Here is a 25,963-nt window from a genome sequence, read left to right as displayed (position 1 = left end):
AGAAACATATTTATTAGACAATTTAAAAATATTTAAAAGTGAGACATCTGACTTTGTTTTACAGAACTAACAAGTAAGTGCATCAAAATTGATTTGGACTGATGTAGTCGTTACACGCAAACAGTTTTCCAAATGAACATCAGTAATTCGTGTTCTCACTTGTGATTTGATGTACTTCATACGACTAAAAAGTTGTTCACACGCATAAGTGTTTCCAAATAGCGAAACCATTGACAGAGCATGTTTGTAAAACGCAAGATATTTATCCTTGTCCAAATACGTTTCATAGAACTCTTCCAAACCTTCTTAACTCTTCTAATGTTCATTTGGTGATATGTACAATAAAGTTAACATTTATGTTCATTTGACCTATCTCCGCGGGCCGCAACACGACTCCCGGCGGGCCGCATGCGGCCCGTGGGCCTCATGTTGGCCACCCCTGGTCTAGGGTCTTTTCGCATGTGGGTGGTGAAGTTACAGGCAGAGATGACACATGTCCTTACAAAACTGTTTATTGCAAACTTACAAGTAACTTACATAATGCTAGTAAACAGTTTGTTTCTGAGATCATAACACTTGTCGGGGTTTGATGCAAATGACGTTCGTGTTTCCATGAAAATCATAGCCTCAGTTGTGCTTATGGGTGTGGTGACAGATGATTTAGAGAGTCCAATGACACATGGTAGTTAATGACAGGTAGATGACTGAGGATGGCCCCTGTGCAGTAATGTTGCTGAGTCCATCCAGAGGTGTGGGAGACTCAAATTGATTGCTCGTAGAGACACTGGTGTTTTCCAAACTATAGCAATTTCGTTCTTCCAGGTGGCACAGATTCATCATGAAACACAATTGGAAAAACTGCCCTTTGACCTTGGATTTTGAGGTTTTTACAGTTTTTTTCTCTCTTCGTCTGCCTTTTTGATTAGCCATATGTCCCTCATCTCGCTTCCTGATTGGTCACTCTCCTGTTTCCAGGTGAAAATCAAACTTGTTCAGGCCACAAGAAAGGTCCATTTCAGACAGTCTACCTGATACCATCCATTGACTCTGACTGGGAGATGTCAATGAAACTATGAAACCTATGCTTGTGTGAAAATAAGAGCATAGGTTTCATTTTCATTAATGCCTTTTCTTTGACGTTTTAGAATTTCAACAATCTAACATACTGTCCTTTGACTGTCAGTCTTTCCCCTTTTCCCAATTTTCTAACTTAGATCACTTATACTGTATATGAGCATTCTGTCAAAGTTCCATTTCTCCAGATTGACATTCCACTATGATCTCTGCAGTACATTTGTTTTGACATCTAGTTTTTTTTCTTTTTTCTCTCAGTGTTACATAACTTATGCTACCTTTCTTATGATTTAACAGTAACTTCCCTTTTTTTTCATATAGCATATAATTAATTTGATTTTGAACCTTGTCTGGAACCTCAAAAGTTCTCACCATTTTTGTTTCCTGGACCTCTTTCCAGTCAGATGAAGGTCACAGACCCTTATCAGAATAATTTTATTTAAATTAAAATAAAATTACAAAAGAAACCATTATACTAAAATACATTTATTAAAATAAAAAAAATACATGATAGAGTAATATATGTACTTCTTTCTTAACACAATAATTAACAATTTTAGACAACACAAAATTAATAAGTTGGGCCTCTGCTATAGACTGTTCACATTTCTAGAAAGTTCTAAGTTTTTACATGCTGTGAACAATATTTTCCATTTATTTATAGAGAATCATGTCAATTACCAATCCTCCAATTGAGAGTGTTCAGTGACAACTGAACACCTCGCAATTGTATTTTTTAAAAACATTCAACCTACTGAAATCTGCTGTCAGCTTACTGAGGTTTATGGGGAAGATGTTATGAACAAGCAATTATTTATTGTGACGTCATCACAATGCTAGGCTGCAATTTTTAATCATATTTTTAATTTATTTAATTTAAAATATATGTTCTCAACCTCAAATTAGTAGTGTCTTGCACCTGTACATCATATTTTTCCTGCTAACAACACAGTTACGTTGGTCACTAACACTTTTTCAGGGAAAATTTTTGAATTGAAATAATGTGACTTCTGGTTTGCATCGAAAGTTTGTATATAGTTAATTGGGGCCTCCTGTCTCTAAGATTTCCATATCTGGTCTTGTCTTTCATCTATCTAACTCCATTCTTGAGATTAAAAAAAGATAACAGACAGATGACAATAAGAATTTATAGGTCTACAATTTTTTAATTGGAGCCCAATAAGAGGGACTGTGTATAAAAGGTGCTGACTATTCAAAGAAGGAAGAACAAATGCCTGTGATGAACCCCATTCAGAGTACCTATCTGCCATCAGTAATGTTGATTAATGAAAAATTGATGATGTGCACATTCTCTGACAAAACCAAACAAATTCAAGCAGATATTTTCAAGCATGAAAGTTGTGTTAACAATATTTTGGTTGTTCGTTTGGTCAATTTTTTACTTTGAGAAAAACAATTAATGTTAATAAGTATTGTAAAGTATTGAAAGAACTATGACATACTATTTGAAACCACTGATGAGACCTATTCTCTAAAATAGTAGTACAAGGGTGGATCAAACATAAACAGTAATTTTCTTTTAGAAATTTATTGATTAATAATATACACAAGTGAAAACTTTAGTTCTTCTCTACATATCCTCCTGCAAGCGCTACACACTTTTGCCAATGATTTTAAAGCTTCAATATCCCTTTCTCATAGAAAGATTGAGGGCGAGTTATAAGCCAATTGTGCACGTGCTCCTCAACTTCTTCACTGCTTGTGAATCATTTTCCTCCAAGTGATTCCTTCAAGGGTGCAAACAAAAAATAGTCATAGGGAGGCAAGTCTGGACTGTAAGGAAGGTGTTCGAGAGTTTCCCAGCCCATTTTGACCTGACCTGTTTTTGATTTCTGGTCAACAACCTCGGAACCCATCAGGCACTAATTTTTCTGAAGCCAAGATGATCAGTGATAACGGATTGAACACTCCCATAGCTGATATCCTCTTCTGATGAGATTTCTTCAACAGTTAGCCGGCGATCATGTTCAATAAGTTCTTGAATGGCACGGATGTTGTCATCTGTAAGGTTTGTCCTTGGGCGTCGATTATGAGTTTCATTTTCGACATGTTCTCGCCCACCCTTAAATTCTCTGGCCCATGTATACACACAATTCTGAGACAGTGTACTGTCCCCAAACTGTGCCTTCAATTGACTAAAAATTTCCAAGGGTTTAACCCCCTCATTAGTTAAAAATTTTATGATGATGCGTTGTGCAACAGACGAATGTACCTTTTGATCGGTCATGGCTGTACTGACAACAGAACCAAGAGCAATCATTAACAAAGCCAGTTCCCCTACTCCTCACAAACCAAACATCAACTACACTCTACATCATCTAGCTAGGAACTGCGTGGTAAGCAGAATAGCAAAATTACCATTCATATTTGATCCACCTTTGTATGTTTTGTAACAATATACAGTACCAGGTACATTCCCATATTGCTTAAAAAATGCAAACATTAGTGCAAAAGTTTGATGTGAATAAAATGACCATTCTTTCTACATTTGAGACCTGGCACCTTCTGATTTTCATCTTTTCCTTCAGTTAAAGGACTTTTTGGTTGAATAATTGCAAATGGACAATGACGTAAAGAAAACTGTCACCAATTAGTTGGCAATTCCCTCATTAAAAAAGTCTGCCACCAGTCCATTTAGGATGGCAATAGACATTTTTAATAAGAGGATCATTAAGCTTGTCTCACATTCAAAAATGTATATATGTGAATGCTGATTATGTAGAATTTGAACAGAGTTTATCTGACAATAGCTCATAAATAGAGCTGAAAAATGTTTAAAGAAAATTTAAATACCCCAGTGGTAAGATGTTTTTATATTTAATTATATAAAAAGTTAAAAGAGATTTGTATACATACTCACAGACACCTTCTGTACTGGTTCCAGAAGCTACATTTATTGGAAAAAACAAATGTTTTCAATCACTTTCGGAGATCTTTGTCAATTTTTATGTTTCCATAAATTGAATGGTATTATTTAACAATTTTTTAAAAGAAAACACTCTATATTCTGCGCAACTTTCCCCCCCAATAAATGTATGGTATGTATCTGTCAGTATTTATAGTATATTCTGGTTTCTTCGGTGTTTTTTAAAGGTTTGTATTTTGCAGTAAAAACAAAAATTTGTAAAATACATCAACAACTTACTTTAAAAATGAAAAATGTACTGATGATTGAGTCAGTACTGATAATGAATATCAGTACTGACTCAATCATCCTTTAAAACAATTTTACTTGAACTCTAATAGCTATTGAAGCATATTTACTTTATTGAATTTTCACACCAGTAGTGTTGTTATGATGGATGATTGTTCCAATAGCTATTAGAGTTCAAGTAAAATTGTTTTAAAGGATAATTGAGTCAGTGAATGGACATGTGCTAAACTCTCATAAAGAAAATATCTGAAATGTTGCATAACAAGAATTCATATAAACAACCATTCACAAAAATAAATAATAAATGAAGAACTATAGACTTAAAATAAGTGTATATGAAAAAATAGTGGTAAAATGATTAAATATTGAAGTGGTGATGATGATTATAGAAAATAAACCTAACCGTTGTTAGACTATATTTTGTGCAGAAAACTTGTGATATGTTTTTAATTAATATTTAATTTTATTACTATTTGAATCACTATATTTTTTATTATTTTATGAAATGAAAAATTTAAATAAGTAGAATGAACATCATGTAAATACAGTAAAGCGCTGTTTATCCGAATCAATTGGGGACTGGGGTTGTTTGGATAACTTATTTTTCGGATAACCGATTATGTACAAAAAAAAATATATTAACCTATCCCATGTTGAAATTTTTCTCCGTTGTGTGTCGCTTCGCATTGAATTTTCGTCGATGTTAAGCCTAATGTAAACTTTTCAAAATAATAATCGTGGCTATTGTATCGTTAAAAATTATTTTTTTATTTTGTACAAATAAAATAAATATATTAAAAAAATATAAAAACCAAAGAAGGTTACTTTAGAAGTTGATCTAGTATCAAAAACGTTTGATTCAACACGACACACAGTCCTCAGAAAAACACCACACAAAAGTACCAGTGCTGCCAGCTAAAACACACACACCAACAAAAAAAAATATTGGAGTAGCCCAAGATATAGCCAAAGATTGTAGTGCCACAGCACTAGTGAAAATTTAAATTTGCTGACTGGAATTCTTTCGGATAATCGACGTTTTGGATAACCGACTTTCAGATAAACGACGCTCTACTGTATACAAAAAATTTTCTTTGCTTCTATTAATAATACTATTCTGATCTTTATCATCATATTCAATTTCAAATTAAAAATTATTTTATGTACATTTAAACTCCTAGGCCAAAACAAAAGAGGTTATCATCATTACTAATGCAAAATTTAAAATCACGATAAAAACAAAAGAAAAATTAAATATAGTAAAATCAATAACATCAATAGTTAAGTAGTGATATAATATGATGAATATTATTTCAAAAAAAAAAAAAACTAACAACCAATATCAGAAGAGAGTGGAAAAAAGAACCAGTAATTTTAAGTAAAAATTTAAATTATATAATCTTATCCAGTAGTTATGCGACAGCAAAATCACAAGACAAAATAACTAGTCAGAATCAATTGTGACCTAAAACCTACAACTGGCTTTTATTCATATGTTTGACATATTCATGTTATATTACAAAATGGAAATCTAAGTACAGTGGTACCTCGGTATATGTCTGCTTTAGAATATGTCCAATTCAGAATACGTCCTGTTTGGATGAAACAAATTTTGCTTGGTATATGACTTAATTCAATTATACGTGCCAATGATTAACAACTAGCACTATTGGTGTACTAGACCAGACTAGACATTCGCAGTGCCACAGTTTATAACTTTGTTAAATTTCTTCTGATTTTAATTTGTAAGTAAAATTTTATTATTTTTATTAATCATGAATTGCAAAAAGGCAAATGAAAACTAAAATCACAATGGAACTGAAAAAAGAGATTATTGAGAAATATGAAGGTGGCATGCGTGTTCGAGATTTAACTGTTGCATACTGTATTCCGAGAACGATGATATCGACAATCGTGAAAAATAGACATTATTAAATCTGCTAATACTGCGAAAGGGGTTAACTGCCTACCGCTAGTTCAAATTACTTAGTATCATAATTAATTAGACATATTATAGCACAATAAGAATACAGCCAAATTCTTATATTTGATAACTATTTGATTCTAATTGTTTTAAACAATTAATAAAAAAACTCCAAATGTTTTAAAATATAAAAAATTGCTTTACTGGAGATACAATAATGCAGATTTTTTTTGTTGTAAATGAATAGAAGATACAAAGTTTTATATTTCTCAAATATTTATAGAAATCTTGTTAATATTCTTACATAAATTCAAATAAATTTTTTATTGTTATATAACTACTAAAATTATCATAAATTCTTCCAATCATTTCAACTAGTAATTTCATTAATTAACTGGTTAATAATATTATTTTTGTGGCATATTTTATTGCTTTTAAAACTGAACAAGTAAAATTTAATATATTCTCATAAAACACCGACTGCTCATCCTTATTTTTTATTAATGATCTTAATGACCTTAAGTTGAATTTCCTGGAAATGGTCTTTATATATAAAAAAAAGTTACTTACTTTTAATCGTCTTACTAAATCATCAGTACTTAGATCCTCATTTATTTCTTTTACTCCAGAAGGATAAACTATTTTTGGTGGTGACTTTGCTGTACTTGGTTTTGGCATTTTGAAAACAGGATTAACCCATATCCTATACAAATATTAAAATATATTTGAAAAAAGTCATTTTAATTAAGTAATATATAGTTTTTCAAAACATATAAAATAAATATTAAATAACTAAAAATTATATTAAACAACTATTTTATCTAGTAGTTTATTGTNTTTATTTTTTTTTTTTTTTTTTTTTTTTATGAAGAAGACATTATTTTCAAAATCAACTATTCTGTCATATAAATCCAAATATAACAAGAATCACAATATAAGAATAAAATACTTTTTATATTACTACTCATAAAATTTTTATTTTTATAAAATAGTTTTTATCCAAATAATATTATGATTATACAAAAATAAGTTACTGAATTAAAATTTTATTAAAATAGTGTACTTGTGTGTCATTTAGCTTATGTTTGTGCAAATATTTTTGTAAAATAAAAGTTCTTTCCTAACTTATTATTCAAAAATAAAATCAACAAAATTACATGCTAACAGTGTATAGTTAAATCAATGGTTTATATCTAATAATCATACAGTAAGACGCCGCTTAATGCAGGGGATGCATTCCTAGACAACAAAGCACTAAACGAAATGAACGGTTAAATGAGGTCATTTTAACATAGAGTAAATAGGGATAGGAGAACATGCAACCAAAAATAAACAAATTTTATTTTAATTTTAAGTTACTTTTATATTAATTTATATAACAATATATGTTAAATAACATATAAACAGGCACACAGAAATGTAAAGTTCATTTTTTGTGATGAAGGTCCAAACTTTTCTGAAATTCTTGTTTTTAAAAATAAAAAACCATTTAACTATCCAGCATAATTCTTTAATAACATAAAAACATTTTCAAACGCATTGAGCGTTCATCATCAGTTATTTCTCTAATTCGAAACGGGAAATTTTATGTTATTAAAGAATTATGCTGGATAGTTAAATGGTTTTTTATTTTTAAGTTAAATTCTCCAGTAAGCAAGTATACAATTATTCTTGTTTTTGCCATAAAGTCGTGAAGTTTCATTTGTCGCCTTTGTTTTTCCTTAAGCAAATCTCGATAGCAGAAGATCGCGTCCAAAACACCTTGTTTTGTTTTGCACTCCTTTCAAAATCTGGATCATTTGCTACAATTTGATCGACGATTTCGGGTATCTTACTAATTTTTACTAAGGAAATCTGCAGAGAAATTTTTTGGGTTCTTCGTTTTCAGAATCATTATTTCCCAGTTCTACACGAATTCCTTGTTTTTCCAGTTCTTGAAGGTCGTCATTGGTAAGACTCTCACCAGAAACCTGCTGTAACTCCTCAATATCCTGCTCATCTACATCTCTTAGTCCTGTTGTATCGATTAGGTTGACTTTGGTCAACCTAACGATACAGCGATAGGCTCTTCTCATTGAGAATTCTTGAATACCTTCAGCTATAACTTCTTCTACACTCCGTTCGTGCATTTATTGGTTAATTTTTGCCAAGTGAAGTTGATACTGACTATGGCATCCATGCTGTTATATTTTTTCCCAAAATTGCACCAAACAAACATAGATTTAAAGAAAGCGCACCTTTTTCTGATTGGTTTGTCTTCGTAAATAATCGTATTATATACGAACCAATAAAACGCCATGATAATTTGAATCAGCATAAATTTTAAGCTCTTTTTTAGGCTTCGAGCAGACCGCGTTATATCAAATCAGCGTTAAGCATATTTTAAAAGCTGTTACACATTTAAAATGTGTTTAGACACTAACATTTAATATAGTATTAAATATTTTTAAAAAATGGTATGAAACTGCTGATCTGATGCTTTTTTCCAACAATTTTTTATAGTATTTATTTAATTATGAAATTAATACCATTTATAAATAAACATTATTTGTAGCATTCTCTCTAGAAATAAATTTGAACTAATCAACTTGTAATGTTAGCTGTGTTACTACAAATTTATTTAATTTTTTGACCTTCATAAAAAAAAGCCTATTTTAACTTTTTCTCAAATAACATTTACTACGACATACATTATAACATCATGTTATTCAACATTTCATAAAATAAGGTTATTTAAATTCAGTTTTATTTTCACTATGAGGAATTCTACTGCTGAAAGTAATGATGGCATGATGTACATGCTATCAACATTCATTTTAAGCTGTGCACTGACTTCTTTGGTGATGCCAGATGCTTTTAATTCCCATGCATACAGTCAACAAGAGGATATCTACATATAAAACATTCATGACAATCCAAGTAATTTCTACAAACAAGATGATTCAGGAAGAATTTGCAATATTCTGGGAAATGATAGTATAAATGATTCTAAGCAAAAAAGTTTACATGAACATTATCTGATTTCTCATCTGAAAATTTTTATCCAGATACATTTTGCCACAGCACATCTATACAAAAATTAGAGGAAACATTGCTTATCTGATAACATCATTTTGCAATGGAAGAGTCTTGTATATGAGTCAAACCAAACTGGACTGCAACAAGAGGCAAGAATAGAATTTAAGAAACAGGAAAACAATTTATATTACACTATAGGAAAACAACGAAATGTAAAGTTGATGGTATCACAGTCACTCTTTTTAATAATTGATGCACTATGTCCAATTCAAAATGATATTGAATCAGAAAAATATTTTGAAAAAGTTTGGACAAAAATATTGTTTTTCATGATATTACTTTTTACTACTTATTTTTCATAAAAATTAATATCAAATGGAAATACTAACACATTCAAAAATAATTACAAAAATCTTTAAATAGCCAGCAAAATTTATTGCTGTCTATTTTTGATCAACTTTTAGGATCTTTCTCAGGTTTGATTAGTAGAACAAAAGGAAAAGAAACAAAACATTAATAAAATGGTCTGTTCTTTTGTTTTGTTTATTGAATTTGAGAAAGATTATTAATGATGATCAAAAGCATTAGATAGCAATAAATTTCACTGAGTATTTAAATATTTTTATAATTATTTTTGAATACTAATATAAATTTAATGTGCAAAATAATTTTCTTAATCACTTTTGTATTTATAAACAATATTTTCCTTTTTAATTTTAGTAACTAAACACAGAAAATACCTTATATACTTTTCCAGCAAATTACTCTTCAATCAAACTAACGTTTTTGGCTTTATTAATAAGCCTTCATCAGGTTTTTGAAATGAGATTCAATTTGGAACAATAATAAAAACATTTTTATGGTATTAAAAATCATTTGCTGAATTGATAAAGTTGTGATTTTTAACTTATTCACTATCCAGTATATAGTTTATTTTATGTTTAAAATGAAATCATTTGAAGTGCTGTCATCATTTGAAATCATGACGTCATGTTTTGCACTGTGTTATTTTTGCCACCCTTTGATTCTGAAGGGGTTATCAAATAGTAACCTCCATGCATAGGATAGCAATTCACAATCTCTGCTGTTAATGCAATGTTCTGTTAATGTATATTTAAATATTTCCAATATTTTCACTATCCTTAGTTTTTGTCCGTCATATACTCATTTTATAAGTTGGGTCCTGCTGAAATCTTCTGACACTCTGGGTTTAGCTACATATTGAACAAGAATGGTTTTTAAAATATTTTTGTTGTTATTGTATTTATGCTCATTGATTCTGAATGTAAATAATCTATTAGTTGAGCCAATGTATTTTAAATGTCTTTCAAATCTAACATTGCACATCATTTCAAAAACCTGATGAAAGCTTATTAATAAAGCCAAAAATGCTAGTTTGATTAAAGAGTAATTTGCTGGAAAAGTGTGTAAGGTATTTTGTGTGTCTCTAGTTATTGACTAGTTCCAACTTATGCCAATATCAATTTAATTTTAGTGATAGAAATAATGCCAAATTTAATAACAAACACCTCTCTTATTTTTGCTGTTCTTTCTGACAACTTGTCACACAAATATACCTTTCTCAAAAATTGTTTCTTTGCAATTCAACATCATGCAAGCTGTGAACAAAGTTGGAGGTGACACTGAAAATTCTGTATAATGTTTCAAGTGGTGGGATTCAAATAATTTAACAATCAGTTCACTGCCCTAATGATCATTTTAAGTATATATATATATAAAAATATATATACCAAAAGGTAGTTTAAAAATATTTTGGTTAAACATATAAAAAGTAGACTAATAAAGGTAGTAAAAAAAATAAAACCTTAAAACCAATAGAGTTTTTAACCAGATTTTATTGGTTTTAAGAGTTTTATTTATTTATATTTTTTTGCTATGTTTTGGTTTTATAAAAATAAAGAACATAAAAAGTGTGAAAAAATATAAAAATTATTAAAAATAAAAAGATAAAATTGAAATTGGGCTTCAGTTTTCAAATTGCAAATCTATAAATTCCCACTGGCATCTGTCTGTTCTTCCTTCCTAAATCACAAGAACAAAATTAGATAGATAAAAATTGAGACCAGTTATGAAAAGTTTCCATAGAGAGCCAGAGGTTTCAATTGACAATATACAAACTTCTAAGTTCAGACTGGAAGTCATGTGATTTCAATTTGAAAATTTTCTCCAGAATGGAGTTACATAGATAACTGGTATGATTGTTGTTACCAAGAAAAGTATGATGTACAGGGCATGACAATATTAATACCAAAAGCATATATTTTAAATTAAAAATTGAAGCCAGCATTGTGACAATGTCACATTAATTTTTGTTCACTGTTTTTTATTTTTTAATTTGTACAATCTTTCATATTTTCAAATATTTTATTGCTTTTTCATATGAAGAAGTAATAAACAGTACAGGTATACCTCGCCTTACGTCGGTAATTGGTTCCAGGAGAGGTGACTTAAGTCGAAAAATGACGCAAGTCGAATTTACTTGTTACTAGGCTAAACCACAAATAACCATTTTCAGTTCTGTATTTTATTTATAAATGCATTTTTAATAATATATAATTAATAAGAATCTATTTTAAGCTTACAAACAAATAAATTTTAATATAGTACAGGAAAAAAAGTAATCTAAATTTAAGAATGCATATACAGTACATACTTGTACAGTATACATGTTTACAATGGACTCTTTATTTGTGAATGTGGTTTGCTCTAAGACATTATAAAATAAGATTATTTTGTAAGGTTAAATAACAAATACAGTTATTAAAATTATTTTGCGACAGTAAAAAATAAACTAATTTATGTTAAATTTACCAATAATGAGTGGTGCTGACAACAACGCCAAACAGTAGATATTGGAACTACCGTGGAAAATGCCAATACTGAGCTTTTAAAGACCACTAAATAAGATGACAAAACAGAGTAACAGATGTTTTCATATTTTGTTCTCTAGTATTTATAATGATTATATTAACATTTACTGCAAATGTATGTATTTTAATATGATTTTATGTGCTTTTAACACTTTTCTAGTGATATTACGATTTCAATATTTGTGGCGGACAGACATAAAGTTGAATAAAATGACTTAAACTTGATTTTTATTTTTCCATATATTTTTTTGACAAACGATCTAACTCGAGGTATACCTGTATTATCATTCATTGTAACAGAGTTTAACATACAATGTAAGTTATCTATAGTAACTTATATTAAATAACTTGGTTATAGGTAAAAAAATAGAATTCAATTGAACTTGACAACCTCAAATCTCATTAGAACAAGAAAAAAAATTTGAGATAAGTTTCAAGATATAGAGATTCTTACACAATAAGCAATAATAGCTTTGACTAGAGCTACAGTATTTTATTAATACAATAACAAGTAGAATACATACCTGTATTATGTATGAATAAAACATTTTTGACATAAATAAATAATCAACACATGCCGGAAGAATACAATAATAAACTTTCTACAAACCTATAACCAGCGTGAAATATGTTCAATTGCTTACGCTAACGTTTTCAGATCCCACTGGATCCTTCATCAGGCTATGTTCCATTTGTAATGATCCGTTAGAATGCCAGCTGTCTTTGGAATGAAATTTCAAATATCGTATTTCGGGTTCTATTCAGAATCACGTGCCTTCCAATTCGAAACTCCAGTTGCTATGTAACGATCTTCTGCTTGTATGTCGTATTATGTATTTTTTATGAATAAATTTGTTTGAGCGTGTCGTAAGTCAGAGAAAATGTGTGTAGCTATTTATAACTTATTATAAGTACCGATGTCGTTTTAATTTGAATCTCCCTTCCGTATTAGGGCTTGCCACGCCAAAAATAATGTGATTTCATCTTTGGAATTAATGGAGGTTGATGAGTTGTAGGCTTTGCATATTTCTATTTGTTCTAACCATCTGAGTTGGTCCAATTTATTCATAAAAAATACATAATACGACATACAAGCAGAAGATCGTTACATAGCAACTGGAGTTTCGAGTTGGAAAGCACGTGATTCTGAATGGAACCCAAAATACGATATTTGAAATTTCGTTCCAAAGACAGCTGGCATTCTAACGGATCGTTACAAATGGAACACAGCCTGATGAAGGATCCAGTGGGATCTGAAAACGTTAGCGTAAGCAATTGAACATATTTCACACTGGTTATAGGTTTGTAGAAAGTTTATTATTTTTGACATACCTTAACAGTTTGTCAATAGTTCATAATGCCTGACTTTCTTTGACCAATAAGATGCAAGACAAACTCATAGCCAATCAGAGAAAAGCTGCAAACTGCAACTGCAACTTATGCTAATGAAATGTAGTCACTTAGCTTTGTATTTGTAATTGATATCCCAGTCCATAATTTGAGATATAAAAATTTTAGGAAAAAATTATTTTAGATAAACATGGAAAATATATGGAATTTAAAAAAAAAATAAATTTTAAGATAAATGCATTTAGATAGACAGGTTCATTGTCTTAGTATTTAATATAAATAAGCAATAGCAGTATCATTTTTTATTATGCTTAATAATAATTAATAATAATAAATAAGCCCTGGATTTTTCGGATCGATAAAAGTGAAGTTTCGGATCCAAAATCGGATAAAAAAGATCATGTTTTCAGATTTATTTTTGGAACAAAAAAATAATAAAAATAAAACAAAATTATCTAAATTTCTTCAGTTGTCTGTTTATTAATTAATGCAGTATACAATACTGTTTGAATATGACTATGCACATACAAGAAATCTGTTGATATTTTCTTCTGTCAGACTGTGTCGATGGTCAGTGAGAATGTTTTTATACAATGAAAATCTTCTCTCGGCCTCGAATGTAGTCACAGAATAGTATTTCAGCAAAGGTACATTGGCAAGCCCTACATCCTCAGGGATCTCCAACTAGAAAGCTATCAACTTGGCAAAGCACAGAAAAACAACTGTTCTCCAAAAGCACTGCCAGCTTCATGTGAAGTTTGCCTCTACATAAACCAGAAAGGTTTTGTATAGAATTCTCTACTATTTGAAAAATTTTTAGAGATTTTAAGTGACAACCCTCTTGCTTCTAATACTTCAATGATATCCGGAAAATTTAAAAAATAGGCGCGGATGTAAACTAGAGAAGCAATTAAATGTTTTTTTTTTAATTAAATGATTAATTTACTAAGCAAGAAGCAATATGAATAATTCTCACGATTCTAAAAAAAAGCATGATCGTGACGAACTCCCAATTGAGAGAGTCCATCTTTTAAACCAAAAGTTGGTTTGCCATGCAATTAAATGTAGATTCTCCAAAGCTTCCTTAACATCCACAATGAGAGCTTTCTGATTCATCCAGTTCACTGATAAAATTTGAAAGTCAAGTAAATGGTCTGCATTAAATACTGCCTCTTTTATCCATGTGTCCCATATCATGACTATGGGAGAGGGTTACAGAGTATCTGGCAGATGCTCACAATGAATAGCAGTTTGCATTGTGTCTTTGCAAGTAGTTTCTTGCTAGAACAAATGAGGGCATTTACATCTTTAAAATGAAAACAAACTTGTTCAGCCATAAGATGTAAAGCATGATTCAGGCAGGTTACGTGAATAAGATTACATAAAAAGTTTTTGTCATGCTGATATATGGCACAGTCTTCTGTAAGCATGACATAACTTTAATTATACAACAGCATTACACATTCCTGAATAACTTTTGCTATTGCATCTGCATTTGTCCTCTCCAGAAATTTACATAAAAAGACTGTGCTAAAATTTATCATCTTTTATGATGATAAATTTTAGCACAGTCTTTTCTATCAAGTTTTCATACTACCATTAAAGCAGGGGTGCACAACCTGCGGCTCGCGGGCCACATATGGCCCCCTATCAATGTTTATGCGGCCCGCGGACGGTACAGGCCAAATCCCTTCTTTCGAAGTTTCTAAGTGTAGAACTTTTTCCCTTTCACAAAGTCATTAGCACCCAACTGTTTTATGACTTTCCCTGAGGTGAGAAATGGGGGATTGTTCTATAAATAAGTCTATTTCTATCTAACACTTTCTGGTTTAGATATCGAATATTTTAAAATGATGTTAGAACGTCATTTCCGATGTTATCGGGAAGTTTCTATTTTGGCGGAAAATCTTCAATTTTATGCTTCGGAAAACTTGCCTATTCGTCTAAATAGCGTCAAATAACAAAAATAAGTGAAAATAGCGCTGAAAAACCATGAAAATAACGATTTTTTAGCATTTGTTTACATTCTAGATTCTGATTGGTATAGTCGAATTTGAATCAATCTTTTCTGAAAAGACGCTTATTCGTCAACCTAATGTCATTCAAACTAGAAAAAAACTAACCAGAGTTCAAAAAGGAATGTACAAAAAGCTATAAAACCAATAATTTACAACAATATCTCTCCATAGACAAAGAATAGAAAAAAAATTTTTCACATCAAATTTATTATTATTAAGTTGGACCAAGAAAATTAATACTGTAGTTGGAATAGAGTCATTACGACTAAAAGGAAGCCATTTGCATTAAAATATTTTGGATTTAATAATTATTACAAACCGCGTCAAGCCATAAACTTGTCAACAAAGAGGGTTGTAAAATGATTCCGTGTAGCTAGAAAGCTGCGGTTTTTTTTGTTTGAAAGAAAACAGATATATTTAGGTTATTTAAGTAGTAAATTAATTGGAACTTTTTATTTACTTTTATTTTTACATTCTTTTTTTCGTAAATTTAAAATTAAATTATTATTTTTAATTTTTATTTTATTTGAAATTTAACAGTCGTAAACTGTGATATATTTAGGACAGAAAAAAAAAAAAATTGATTCTAGCGCCAATTTGAAACGAGATATCGCAATTTTAATAATTATATTTAAAATATTCAGATTTTCCACTGCACTGTGTTAATCACTTTTGATTCATTTCTGAACACGGGGGTAAAACTGACGGGCCATAAATATAATTTAGGTAAGAATGGTAACCACATTTATGATGGATTAGTGTCCTGCACCTGGCATGTTGACGATCTGACTCACAAATTCTGAGAAATGGTGGAGACGCCCGGACAGGGGTCGAACGAATTAAGACCTGCCTGGCCACGTGTGCGTAATAGTCTTCTGTCCCTGCCTCTTTAGTCTTTGGTCAGAGTGGATACAGAACAAAGCACGTGGTAGTCTAGCTTGCCTTATCTCAAACATGATTTGTTGCGGGCCTCAGAATTTTCGGCACAATGAGACATTGTTTTGCAGAGTGAACAGTATGGCGCCGGGCATTAAACGCAAGGTCAATCGCGAGAATCATCAGTTTCAAGAAGTGGAAGTGTGGACTAACAAGTACTGTTTTGTGCAACAGAACAACAGCATTATTTGCCTTTTGTGCAATGGAACAATAGCAGTGCCAAAAGAATTCAACCTGAAGCGACATCATGAAAGCCAACACAAGGATTTCCTTCTGCAAGGTACGGAACGCAAACGGAAAATCGAATCGTTACGACGATCACTAATCAGCCAACAAAATGTGTTCAAGAAACAATCTGGAGAATTGGATGCGGCTGTTGAAGCCAGCCTAGAAATATCTGCTTTAATAGCCAAGAATGGGAAACCTTTCACAGATGGCGATATGATAAAAAAGTGTCTTATCATCGCAAGTGAGATGTGTCCTGAGAAGACAGTGTTTTCAAACAATCAGTCTTAACCACATGACGATACAACAAAGAATCTCGCAAATTGCATCAGACATCGCATTAATCACTTGGAGGTCCGGCCCCCAGTCAATAAACTTAATCCTAATTTGGCCCTTCTTCAAAAAAGGTTGTGCATCCCTGATTAAAGCAACATATCGTCTGCATGTGTTTATAGTTTCACCTACAGCAAACCATATAGCATTGTCACTAATTTCTTCAAGCACTTCCTGATGAACATATGGAAGATAATTCTTCCGCAGTGTGGAAGATTCTGCTTCATGTATTTTTCTAAGTACTTCCTGGGCAAGGGATGCTTCAATTTATGCAATTCTATATTGCATCCTATAAAGGTCTTTGCTAAATCTAAGAAAATATTTCTTTGATCTTGAGATTCCATTTTAGTGAGCAGCATCTGGGATGTTCGATCCTGTCGAAGTGCTGCTTGCACGTATCTTGCAGAACGTACATGATCCTCAAAATGCAATTTCTTCATGCACAAAAATGCATTTTGATATCCATTTACCTTACAGAACATTTCTGAGCCACCCACTGTGAAGTCTCACTTGGCTAACTTCACTTTCCTCACCCACTTCAGCAGAAGTTGAGACAAAACTTTTATGCTTATCCATTAAATTTCCTAGTCTGTAGTTGAATATAAAACTTCGAGGCTGCGCATACTTCTGCATTTCACAATGTCACCAATAATTTATTAAAAAGTAACCAAAAAGTTACCGAATAAATTTAATTAGTTCAAAAGATAGCCAAGATGCTAATAATTTTTATTTTCATCAACTAAAAAAAAACCTGAATATGGCATAAAGTAATTCAACCTGGCAACATTGTTTACAAAATGACATTAGAAGGTGTGTCTGTTTTTGTTCTGAAATCTGAAATGATTTTTTGGTTCCTACAATGGCATCAAGGACCACATACATGACAGTATTTTCCTGAAAATTAGGTATGTATTTTAAAAAATTGCAAGAAAATCCAATAAATTGAGCATTTTTGTTGATTTTGGTTCAAAAAATGTAAAAACTTCATTTTCGTCAATTAGAAGCAAAAATGTGAAAATGTGTTATTTTTGGAACTCTTCTCAGATTTGCAGATAAATCTGGTGACTAATAATAAATAATGGTATTCTCATTTTTTGAAATAAACACATAGTACTTATATTCTCAATATATTAAATTTTATATTTAAAAAATGCTTTATGCTTTATATATACAGTGGAACCTCGGTATACGACCTTAATCCGTTCCCAATGTTTGGACTTATACCGAATTGGATGTATACCAAACCAGCCTTTCCCCTACGAAGTAACGTAAAAATAATTAATCCATTCTCATGTAAAAAAAATGGCTGGCTTTAAACACCTCGCTTTCCTAGCTAGTTCCTGCTTGATTTTTCGTGAGATCAGCGTGTATCTTTTTAGCTTTCTTGCAAGTAATTGCTTCCGATACGCTATCTCCAGCACTGTTTTTCAGTTATCCAAAGCAAAAGCAATTTCTCAATATGATCTAATGTCTTCGATCTCTGTTTAGAAATTGATTTAACCTCTTTCGCAACATTAGCAGATTTAATAATGTCTTTATTTTTCATGATTGTCCATATCGCTGTTCTCGGAATACGGTAGGCAACAGTTAAAATCTCGAACACACGTATTTCTCAACAATTTCTTTTATCAGTTCCATTGTAACTCTAGTCATTTTTTTAGTTTTCTGTCGCTTTTCATTTGCCTTTTTGCGATTCGTGATTAATAAAAATAATAAAATTTTACTTACAAATTAAAATCAAAAGAAATTTAACAAAGTTATAAACCGTTGCACCGTGAACGTCTAGTCTGGTCTGGTCTAGTACACCAATAGTGCTACTTGTTCATTGATGGCACATATAATTGAATTAAGTCGTATACCGAGCAAAATTTGTTTCGTCCAAACAGGATGTATTCTAAAGCAGACGTATACCAAGGTACCACTGTGTGTGTGTGAACTTATTTAAAATAGAAAATTATTCTGAATTACAATAAAATCCGACAAACTTGACTTAATGTAAACTGAGCAAGTGATGAGTTACTGAAAATAACAAGTTTGATGACATAGCAATGATGCTAGTCTGAATAGTGAAATTTTCATAAAGGTATTATATGTGCAAATTCATATATGTATTAAATATGTATCACTAATGGCTATTACAATTTATAGTAAAATTTTTAATTAAAAAAATATTGCCTATTCAGTGGACACTTTTGAGTTAGTGACATTCATGTGATGTTTTACAGTAGCACTGTGGAAAAAGAGTTATATTCTTTATTAACATATGGAATTAATGCTATTGTCAAGTGTCACCAATGAAGAATGATAATTTATTTGATCCAAGGGTTAAGTTATAGAGATAAAAATTAGATTATATATATATACACACACACACATACTTTAATTTTTTTTCTTTTAAACATGACAAGTTTTATGAATTGTTGAATATTAAGAGTCAAGTTTCCTGGACTATACTGTATAATTATAATCTAATTTAGATACAAATTTAAATGTTGAACAGCAAATTCTCAAATTAACAAACTGAATATAAGAAAATATACAAATATAGTAAAAACTTGATTAACTGAGACAATTCCACTAAGGTTCTAAATTAGCTAAGATAAATTGTAGAATAATATTTGCTGACAGAGACAAGAAAATATAGTATACAATCAACCCCCCTATAACACGGTAGATACATTCTGAGTTTTATGAAACCATTTCCTATGAGTCCTTAAATACATGAGCCAATCACAGCCTGGCATGTATGCAGTTTACAGACTATGGCTGTTTGAAAGGTTTCTTCCATAAAATTAATCGATTCTAGACTAATTTGACTCAACATTTCCAAAATATGTATAATTTTTTGGGAATAATCCATATAAACTATGCTATAAACAAAAAATTGTAGGATTACTTACCGAGTGTGCACCGTTCGACTATGCCGTTGCTTAAGCTTGTTTTCATTGTGGAGATTGATATCAAATGGCGCTCGCGTGCTTCCCGATAAATTATTTTTTTTTGCGAAAAATTCGCTTAACTCTATAATTTTTATGGACATTACATAATAAATGGTTTTTAGTAGGTCCGCTGCTCGTTTAAACTCAACGGTTTGTGCAATCCTGTTGTGACACGAGTCGGTGATGACGTTTTACCGAATTATAGGAGTTTTTTTAGCATGTTTGTATGAATACTGTCGCAATTTTTTTGCCGTGATATAGGAATTTGAACTATAGGAACCCGTGTTATAGGGGGGTCGACTGTCGTTCATTTCACAAATCTTGACTAGATAACATGAAATATTCAAAAGGTGTTGTATAAGTTTAAAAAAAAAATTACAAAAATTTTAATTGTAATCATCATAAAACTTTAATTAGTCAATCATTTTGTACCAAACATCCATAGTATCTTTAATCCACAATCCACATTACCCAGATAATCACAATTCTAGTGCATTAAAAAATGCAACTCACATTAACCAATTAACCAGTGTGCATAAGATTCAAAACTTGCTAACATTTTCGTAGCCCCTTCTGGGCTCTTCTTCGGGCTTCTTTTTTTATTCAAAACAAGCTGGCCATTAACATTCGAATATAAATCGATTGGTAATAGATCTTGGTCACCACACGTGCATGCATTTCCATTAGATGTTTAAATAAGATCAAACAATACGATGATTTCGAATGCACATGCATTCCATTTTTTAAATATGATTGCAAATTAAATATTATTGTCTAGTAGAACCTACCACGCTTTAAAAAGGCACATTTTTTCCCTAAAATTGATGCAGGTGATTCTTCAGCAAGCCTTAAAAATTTCAATCGCCTCCAACCATTTGAAGTGTTCAGGATGATATGGGCTCCGGTGAAGTCTGGCATACTATCAGGGACAGTTGATTATATGTGGAGGGGGCTGTTGTACCTCTATTATGTTGTATGTCAAATTTATGCTCCCATATCCTGACCCACATTAAACGTTTAGTGGAGCCAACATAGACCATTTCCCTATTCCATCCGTTGTCTCTGATAGGGACGCTATAAATGCCCAGTAGTCTGTTGGGGTTAGATCTTTTCCATCATGTAGTATGTTGAAAATGGATGTGCATCTCCTGTAGGCAATATTGACCCGATGTCTCTTGGCAATTGCGGTGTACTGTACAAGAATTTTAAATGAGAGTTAGAAGTGAGGGGGATCCTCTCCTTATCCTATTCCTGTTTATCTCTTATTACAGTAGAACCTCCATTATCCAAATTTTCGATTATCCGGATTGTTCAAGATAAACAAAAATTTTACATTTGCTGATTTGAATTTGCTGATTTGCACTTCGCGAATTACGACACTGTTTATGTACGTGATGAAATGCATAACTTTTTTTGTTTCAACAACGTCTCACCCAGCACAGTGGTCGTAAACTCTTAAATATATTTTACGTAGTAATAAAAATATAACTTGACATACGTATTTATAAATAATTTATATTCAAATTACATCATTTCTATGACCAAGGGCGGCGTAAGGCATGGACGACGTGGGCCACCGCCTATGCCTCGCGGTCCGAAGGGCCTCGCGCCTCGAAGGTTTATGCATTACTTAAAAGCCGCGAACGCGACGAAAAAATTTTACTCGTCATAAAACGATAAATAGTTTGTCAAATTTTTATTCATAAAAATGCAGTTTCAACTGCTTTTTATTTTATAAAATCCGTCTTCTTGCGCCACCAGAGGGCCTTTTAAACAATAGGTAGTCTGTTAGCGTTGGTCAGTAGTAGTCCAAATTCAATACGAACGTTTGTTTCTTGAAAATTTGATCACGATTTAAATACAGTATTTACTTTTAATATTACCGATATGTCATCGAAAAGAAAACGTATTGTATTATCATTAAAAAACAAATTAAAGTATTTGTTTCGATTATCCGGATTTTTCCTTATCCGGACTACCTTCATCCCCAATCAGTCCGGATAATCGAGGTTCTACTGTACTTTGGTTGAACTGGTGGATGCTTCTTTCATATGTCTGTGGCATTCACATAATCTTTGTATAAGGTCGTTATAACCATGCGCCATGACTATTCCTTCTATACTTCTTACTTCTTGTGCTAGCGCTCGAGTGAAAGAATGCGTGAATGCTCTTCTAACCAAGGCCCTGAATGCTGCTATTTTATATGGAAAAGGATCACACAATCCAATTGGAATATAAGTGAAGATAGCAGATGGTTTATAATAAATAGATGTGCATATGTCTGACCCTTCAATTGTAATATCTATGTCCAAGAAGTGGACCCTAGTGGGGCTGTGTTGATCAAGAAACAGCATGTACAGAACGTTAGCAAGCTTTGAATTGTATGCACACCAGTTAATTGGTTAATGTGAGTCGCATTTTTTTATGTTCATTCCAGTGTTGTGAAGTTAACTAGTGCATTAAATTTAATATAGTCAATCTACCACAATCTTATTCAAAAAACTCGGACCGCCACAAAAGAACACTAATGAACCTCAACACAGACGAGGGCACATGGAGGCAACCAAGATATAGATGTAGAAAGAATACCGATTATGAACAACCCAGCCTTGAGATCCATTTATGCATCTATCGCCAAAAAACGTAAGATTGACATTGCATACAGGAGAACCCCAACGATATATGACATGTTACATAATGGTAAGGACCCATCTGACCTGAGTAAGTTGCCAGGCATTAATATAGTCAAGTTATCAAATTTTATGTTAAAATAAAAATAATGTAAAAGTTAGAGCAAAATTAGAAAAAAGGGCCCATGAAGTAAGGATAAACTTTTACCAAAATAAATTATGAAATAATACAATTATTCTTTTCTATGACAAATTTATTTTGGTAGCATTTGTATAAATTTAAAATTCTTAAAACTAAATTTTTAAAATCACTATAGATCATATGCTTTAATTAATTCAGCATACTATCCTATTTTGATAAAAAGTACAAAATGAATTTTTCTGATTTTATAAAACATACTATAGTAAAGAATAATAATGTTTATAAACAAATTCAGGTGTTACAGATGTGGAGAAAACCCGGAAAGCTCCACATGGCCAACCCACAATTGAACTCCATGTTTAGGGAACAGAACCAGAACCACTTGGCCACTCATAGGCCTTAATACTAATGTGTCTATATTTTACAAAAAAAAATCAAAATATATTAATATATTTTTAATATTTCTTAAATTGCTGATAATTTTAAAAATTGCAATAATATTTATAGATTTAATATGAGAACTTTCAAAAAAACATCAATTAAGAAATGACAATAAATACTTCTTTTAAACTAAAAATTTTTAAATACTTTAAAAAATACACAATTCAATTAAGATATAACACTAATTATATTATTATTTTATTATGAAATTATTATTTCAGATAGCAAAATGCTATATATACAAACTAATTTTTACTTTGTATATGAATATAAAGTAAATGTTAATTTAATTAAATTAGCATTAACTGATCACTGTAAACTTTAACATGCGATTAAAATATTAACGTGATTTAAAATCAAATAGTTATTTACCGAATCTGACATATAATTTATTTTAGACAGATTACAAACTGTTGTGATCATTTTGATTTAGGCCTAATAGTATATGTTCAACAGTATTCACGATCAAATTGCTATACATTAAATATCACACTATTAAATAGCTAAAGTTGTTCTTCTTACCTAACAATTCAAAATTAATTTGTAAGCTAGATCTTTATTACTTAACGAAAACAGGCGATGTCAACAAATTACTCCTCTCAAAGAAGGAAAGAACACATCAAAATGGCGCCAAATACCGTACAGAGACCTCAATCAACAAAACATAAATAAAAAAAAAATGTATTAAAATTTAATATAGAAAACTTTTAATTATTATAAATTTATTATTTTAAATAATTATCAAAATACTGTAATATTTTTTTATTTTTAAATCTTTATACATATTTAATCGGATATTTTCTATTGTCATGCGCGTATTTATTTCTGTTGCTAGGCGACCATATATCAACAAAATGGAATGCCATGTGTCTAAACGAAATTGATCGTGCAATGTCGTAAAAGTAATTGTCTAACAATTTTTTATTTATAGTTATTTAGTGAAATTTTGATTAAAACATTTAGAATTACTTTTTTTATTTATATATACTTATTTAATTACGTAATGATGGTGATTGTATTATATCTTAAAATGAACAAATTATAAAGTTTATTGTTTTATCATTTCAGATAAAAGTTTCATTCTACAATGTCAAGTGGGGATTCTAGAAAAGACTTTATATTGTCTGCCATTGTAGATTTTTTTCAGTTGCAATCAAAACAATATTTGTTGTCGTCATTATTTTCTTCAGAATCATTAAATAATTTTTTAGACGATAAAAATTGTTTTATTTTAAGTGCTCAGATTGGTACAACTAAAGAAGAAATAGAAATTATATTACAAAACAAGGTAATTTTAAACGATTTATATCCAAAACTTTTATATACTGTACATTAAAAATTTAGCATCATTTTATGTTGCCTCATTTTAATTAAAATGTTACCTGAGAACTTAAAACTGTACTTATAAAAAATATACAGTGAGTCCTCATTTAACATCATTGCTAGGTTTGTGGAAACTATGAGAGGTTCATCTCTAAAATGTGAATGTTGAACAGTGAGCATTGCCATCCTGTAAGCCCAGAAGTTTGACAATGGCATTTGGAAAGTCAAGCATGATTCCAATGACATTCCAAATGCCATTGTCAAACTTCTAGGCTTACAGGATGGCAACGCTCAATGTTTGACGTTCATGTTTTAGAAATGAAAACTTTGGCTTCAACCTCTCTATTAAGTGAAAATGTTGTGAAACCAATTTTACCATAAGCTAGTTGATATAAGTCAGATATACTGTAATTCAGTTAATGTTCTAATGGGATCATGTTTGCAACCTCCAACATTTATTTTCCACCCCATAGAATCAATTTTACAAAGAAAATTTGACAGTGATAATTGTAAATGGTAACAAATGTACTTGTATCTTTCCTTGACAATGTTATACTGAAACAATATTAAGTAAGGACTTGCTGTATACTAAGATTTTACAGAAACATTATTTCCATATCAGTGATGCATTCAAGATTTAATATTTGGGGGTGCCAAGTTGAATGGATAAAAAAATTTTTAATGCGAATTCAAAAATTTTCCACTTAATGTGGCCACTAATTCATAAGTAATATAGAAATAGAACAAATGACATAATATAAATAAAAGAATTGAATTTTAATTAGGAAAATATTTTTGGAAAATTTATTAGTGTTTTTTTTCCTTTTACTTTAGGGCATGCCAGGGCCTCTTGGCCCATCTGGATGTGCTACTGCTCTGTATTAAATAGATTTTTAAATTCGATTTTTTTATATTTAATTCAATACAAATGCTAATGTAAACACATTAGCATTTGTATTGAATTATTCTGTGTAATATTCTATATTTTGATATTGCTTAATAATAAGCTTAATAAAATATAAAATTGTTTTCCAGTGTGAAAGTGACAAAACTATTTTGAAACTTGTTATTATTAATCCAATATGCTCATTTATTTAAAAATTCTATTAATTAATAGATTTATAAAGATAAATATTTTAAAAAACTCTGTTCTTTAGGTATAAAATTTTTTATTTCTATCATAGATTTGGTTAAGTTTACAATGGGGTGGGGTGGCTGGGTATTGAAGGTTAGGGCCTGGAATATCTAGATTATAATTTGACCATTGCTTTTTTATTACCAAAAAATCAAAATGCTATTCAAGTAAGAAAAAAATTGTGGTACATGTATGGAGATGATGTGTTGAGAGAAAGACAGTGCCAAAACTGGTTTACAAAATTTCATTCTGGCAATTTTAATATTGAAGATACACTACGTTCTGGATGGCCAATTGAAGCCAATGAAAACAAAATAAAGGTACTGATTGAAGCAAACTGCCGAATAACAACACATGAAATCACTAAGAGATTAAATTTGTCAAATTGAACTGTTTATGATTATTTGAA

General features: G+C 30.8%; 2 protein-coding genes across 2 annotated transcripts in view; one reads left to right on the top strand and one right to left on the bottom strand.

Annotated features, from left to right (window-relative positions):
• The window catches only part of LOC111636082 (sister chromatid cohesion protein PDS5 homolog B-like), a 133,018-nt gene extending 109,262 nt beyond the window's left edge, over nucleotides 1-23,756 (bottom strand). The window contains exons 1-2 of the mRNA XM_023381252.1: nucleotides 23,619-23,756; nucleotides 6,744-6,876 (exon numbers count right to left, since the gene is read on the bottom strand). Coding sequence (XP_023237020.1) covers nucleotides 6,744-6,851 — 108 coding nt within the window. The 5' untranslated portion in view covers nucleotides 6,852-6,876; nucleotides 23,619-23,756. The remainder of the gene's footprint in view (nucleotides 1-6,743; nucleotides 6,877-23,618) is intronic.
• Nucleotides 23,757-23,895: 139 nt separating this feature from the next.
• The window catches only part of LOC111636080 (cytoplasmic dynein 2 heavy chain 1-like), a gene marked incomplete at its 3' end in the record, with an annotated part of 147,900 nt that continues 145,832 nt past the window's right edge, over nucleotides 23,896-25,963 (top strand). Inside the window, exons 1-2 of the mRNA XM_023381249.1 lie at nucleotides 23,896-23,998; nucleotides 24,165-24,384. Coding sequence (XP_023237017.1) covers nucleotides 24,184-24,384 — 201 coding nt within the window. The remainder of the gene's footprint in view (nucleotides 23,999-24,164; nucleotides 24,385-25,963) is intronic.

Source organism: Centruroides sculpturatus, unplaced genomic scaffold (genome assembly GCF_000671375.1).
Source record: "Centruroides sculpturatus isolate CEXI.00-Female unplaced genomic scaffold, Cexi_2.0 scaffold962, whole genome shotgun sequence".
Lineage (NCBI taxonomy): Eukaryota > Metazoa > Arthropoda > Arachnida > Scorpiones > Buthidae > Centruroides > Centruroides sculpturatus.
This window is presented reverse-complemented; position numbering and strand designations above follow the sequence as displayed.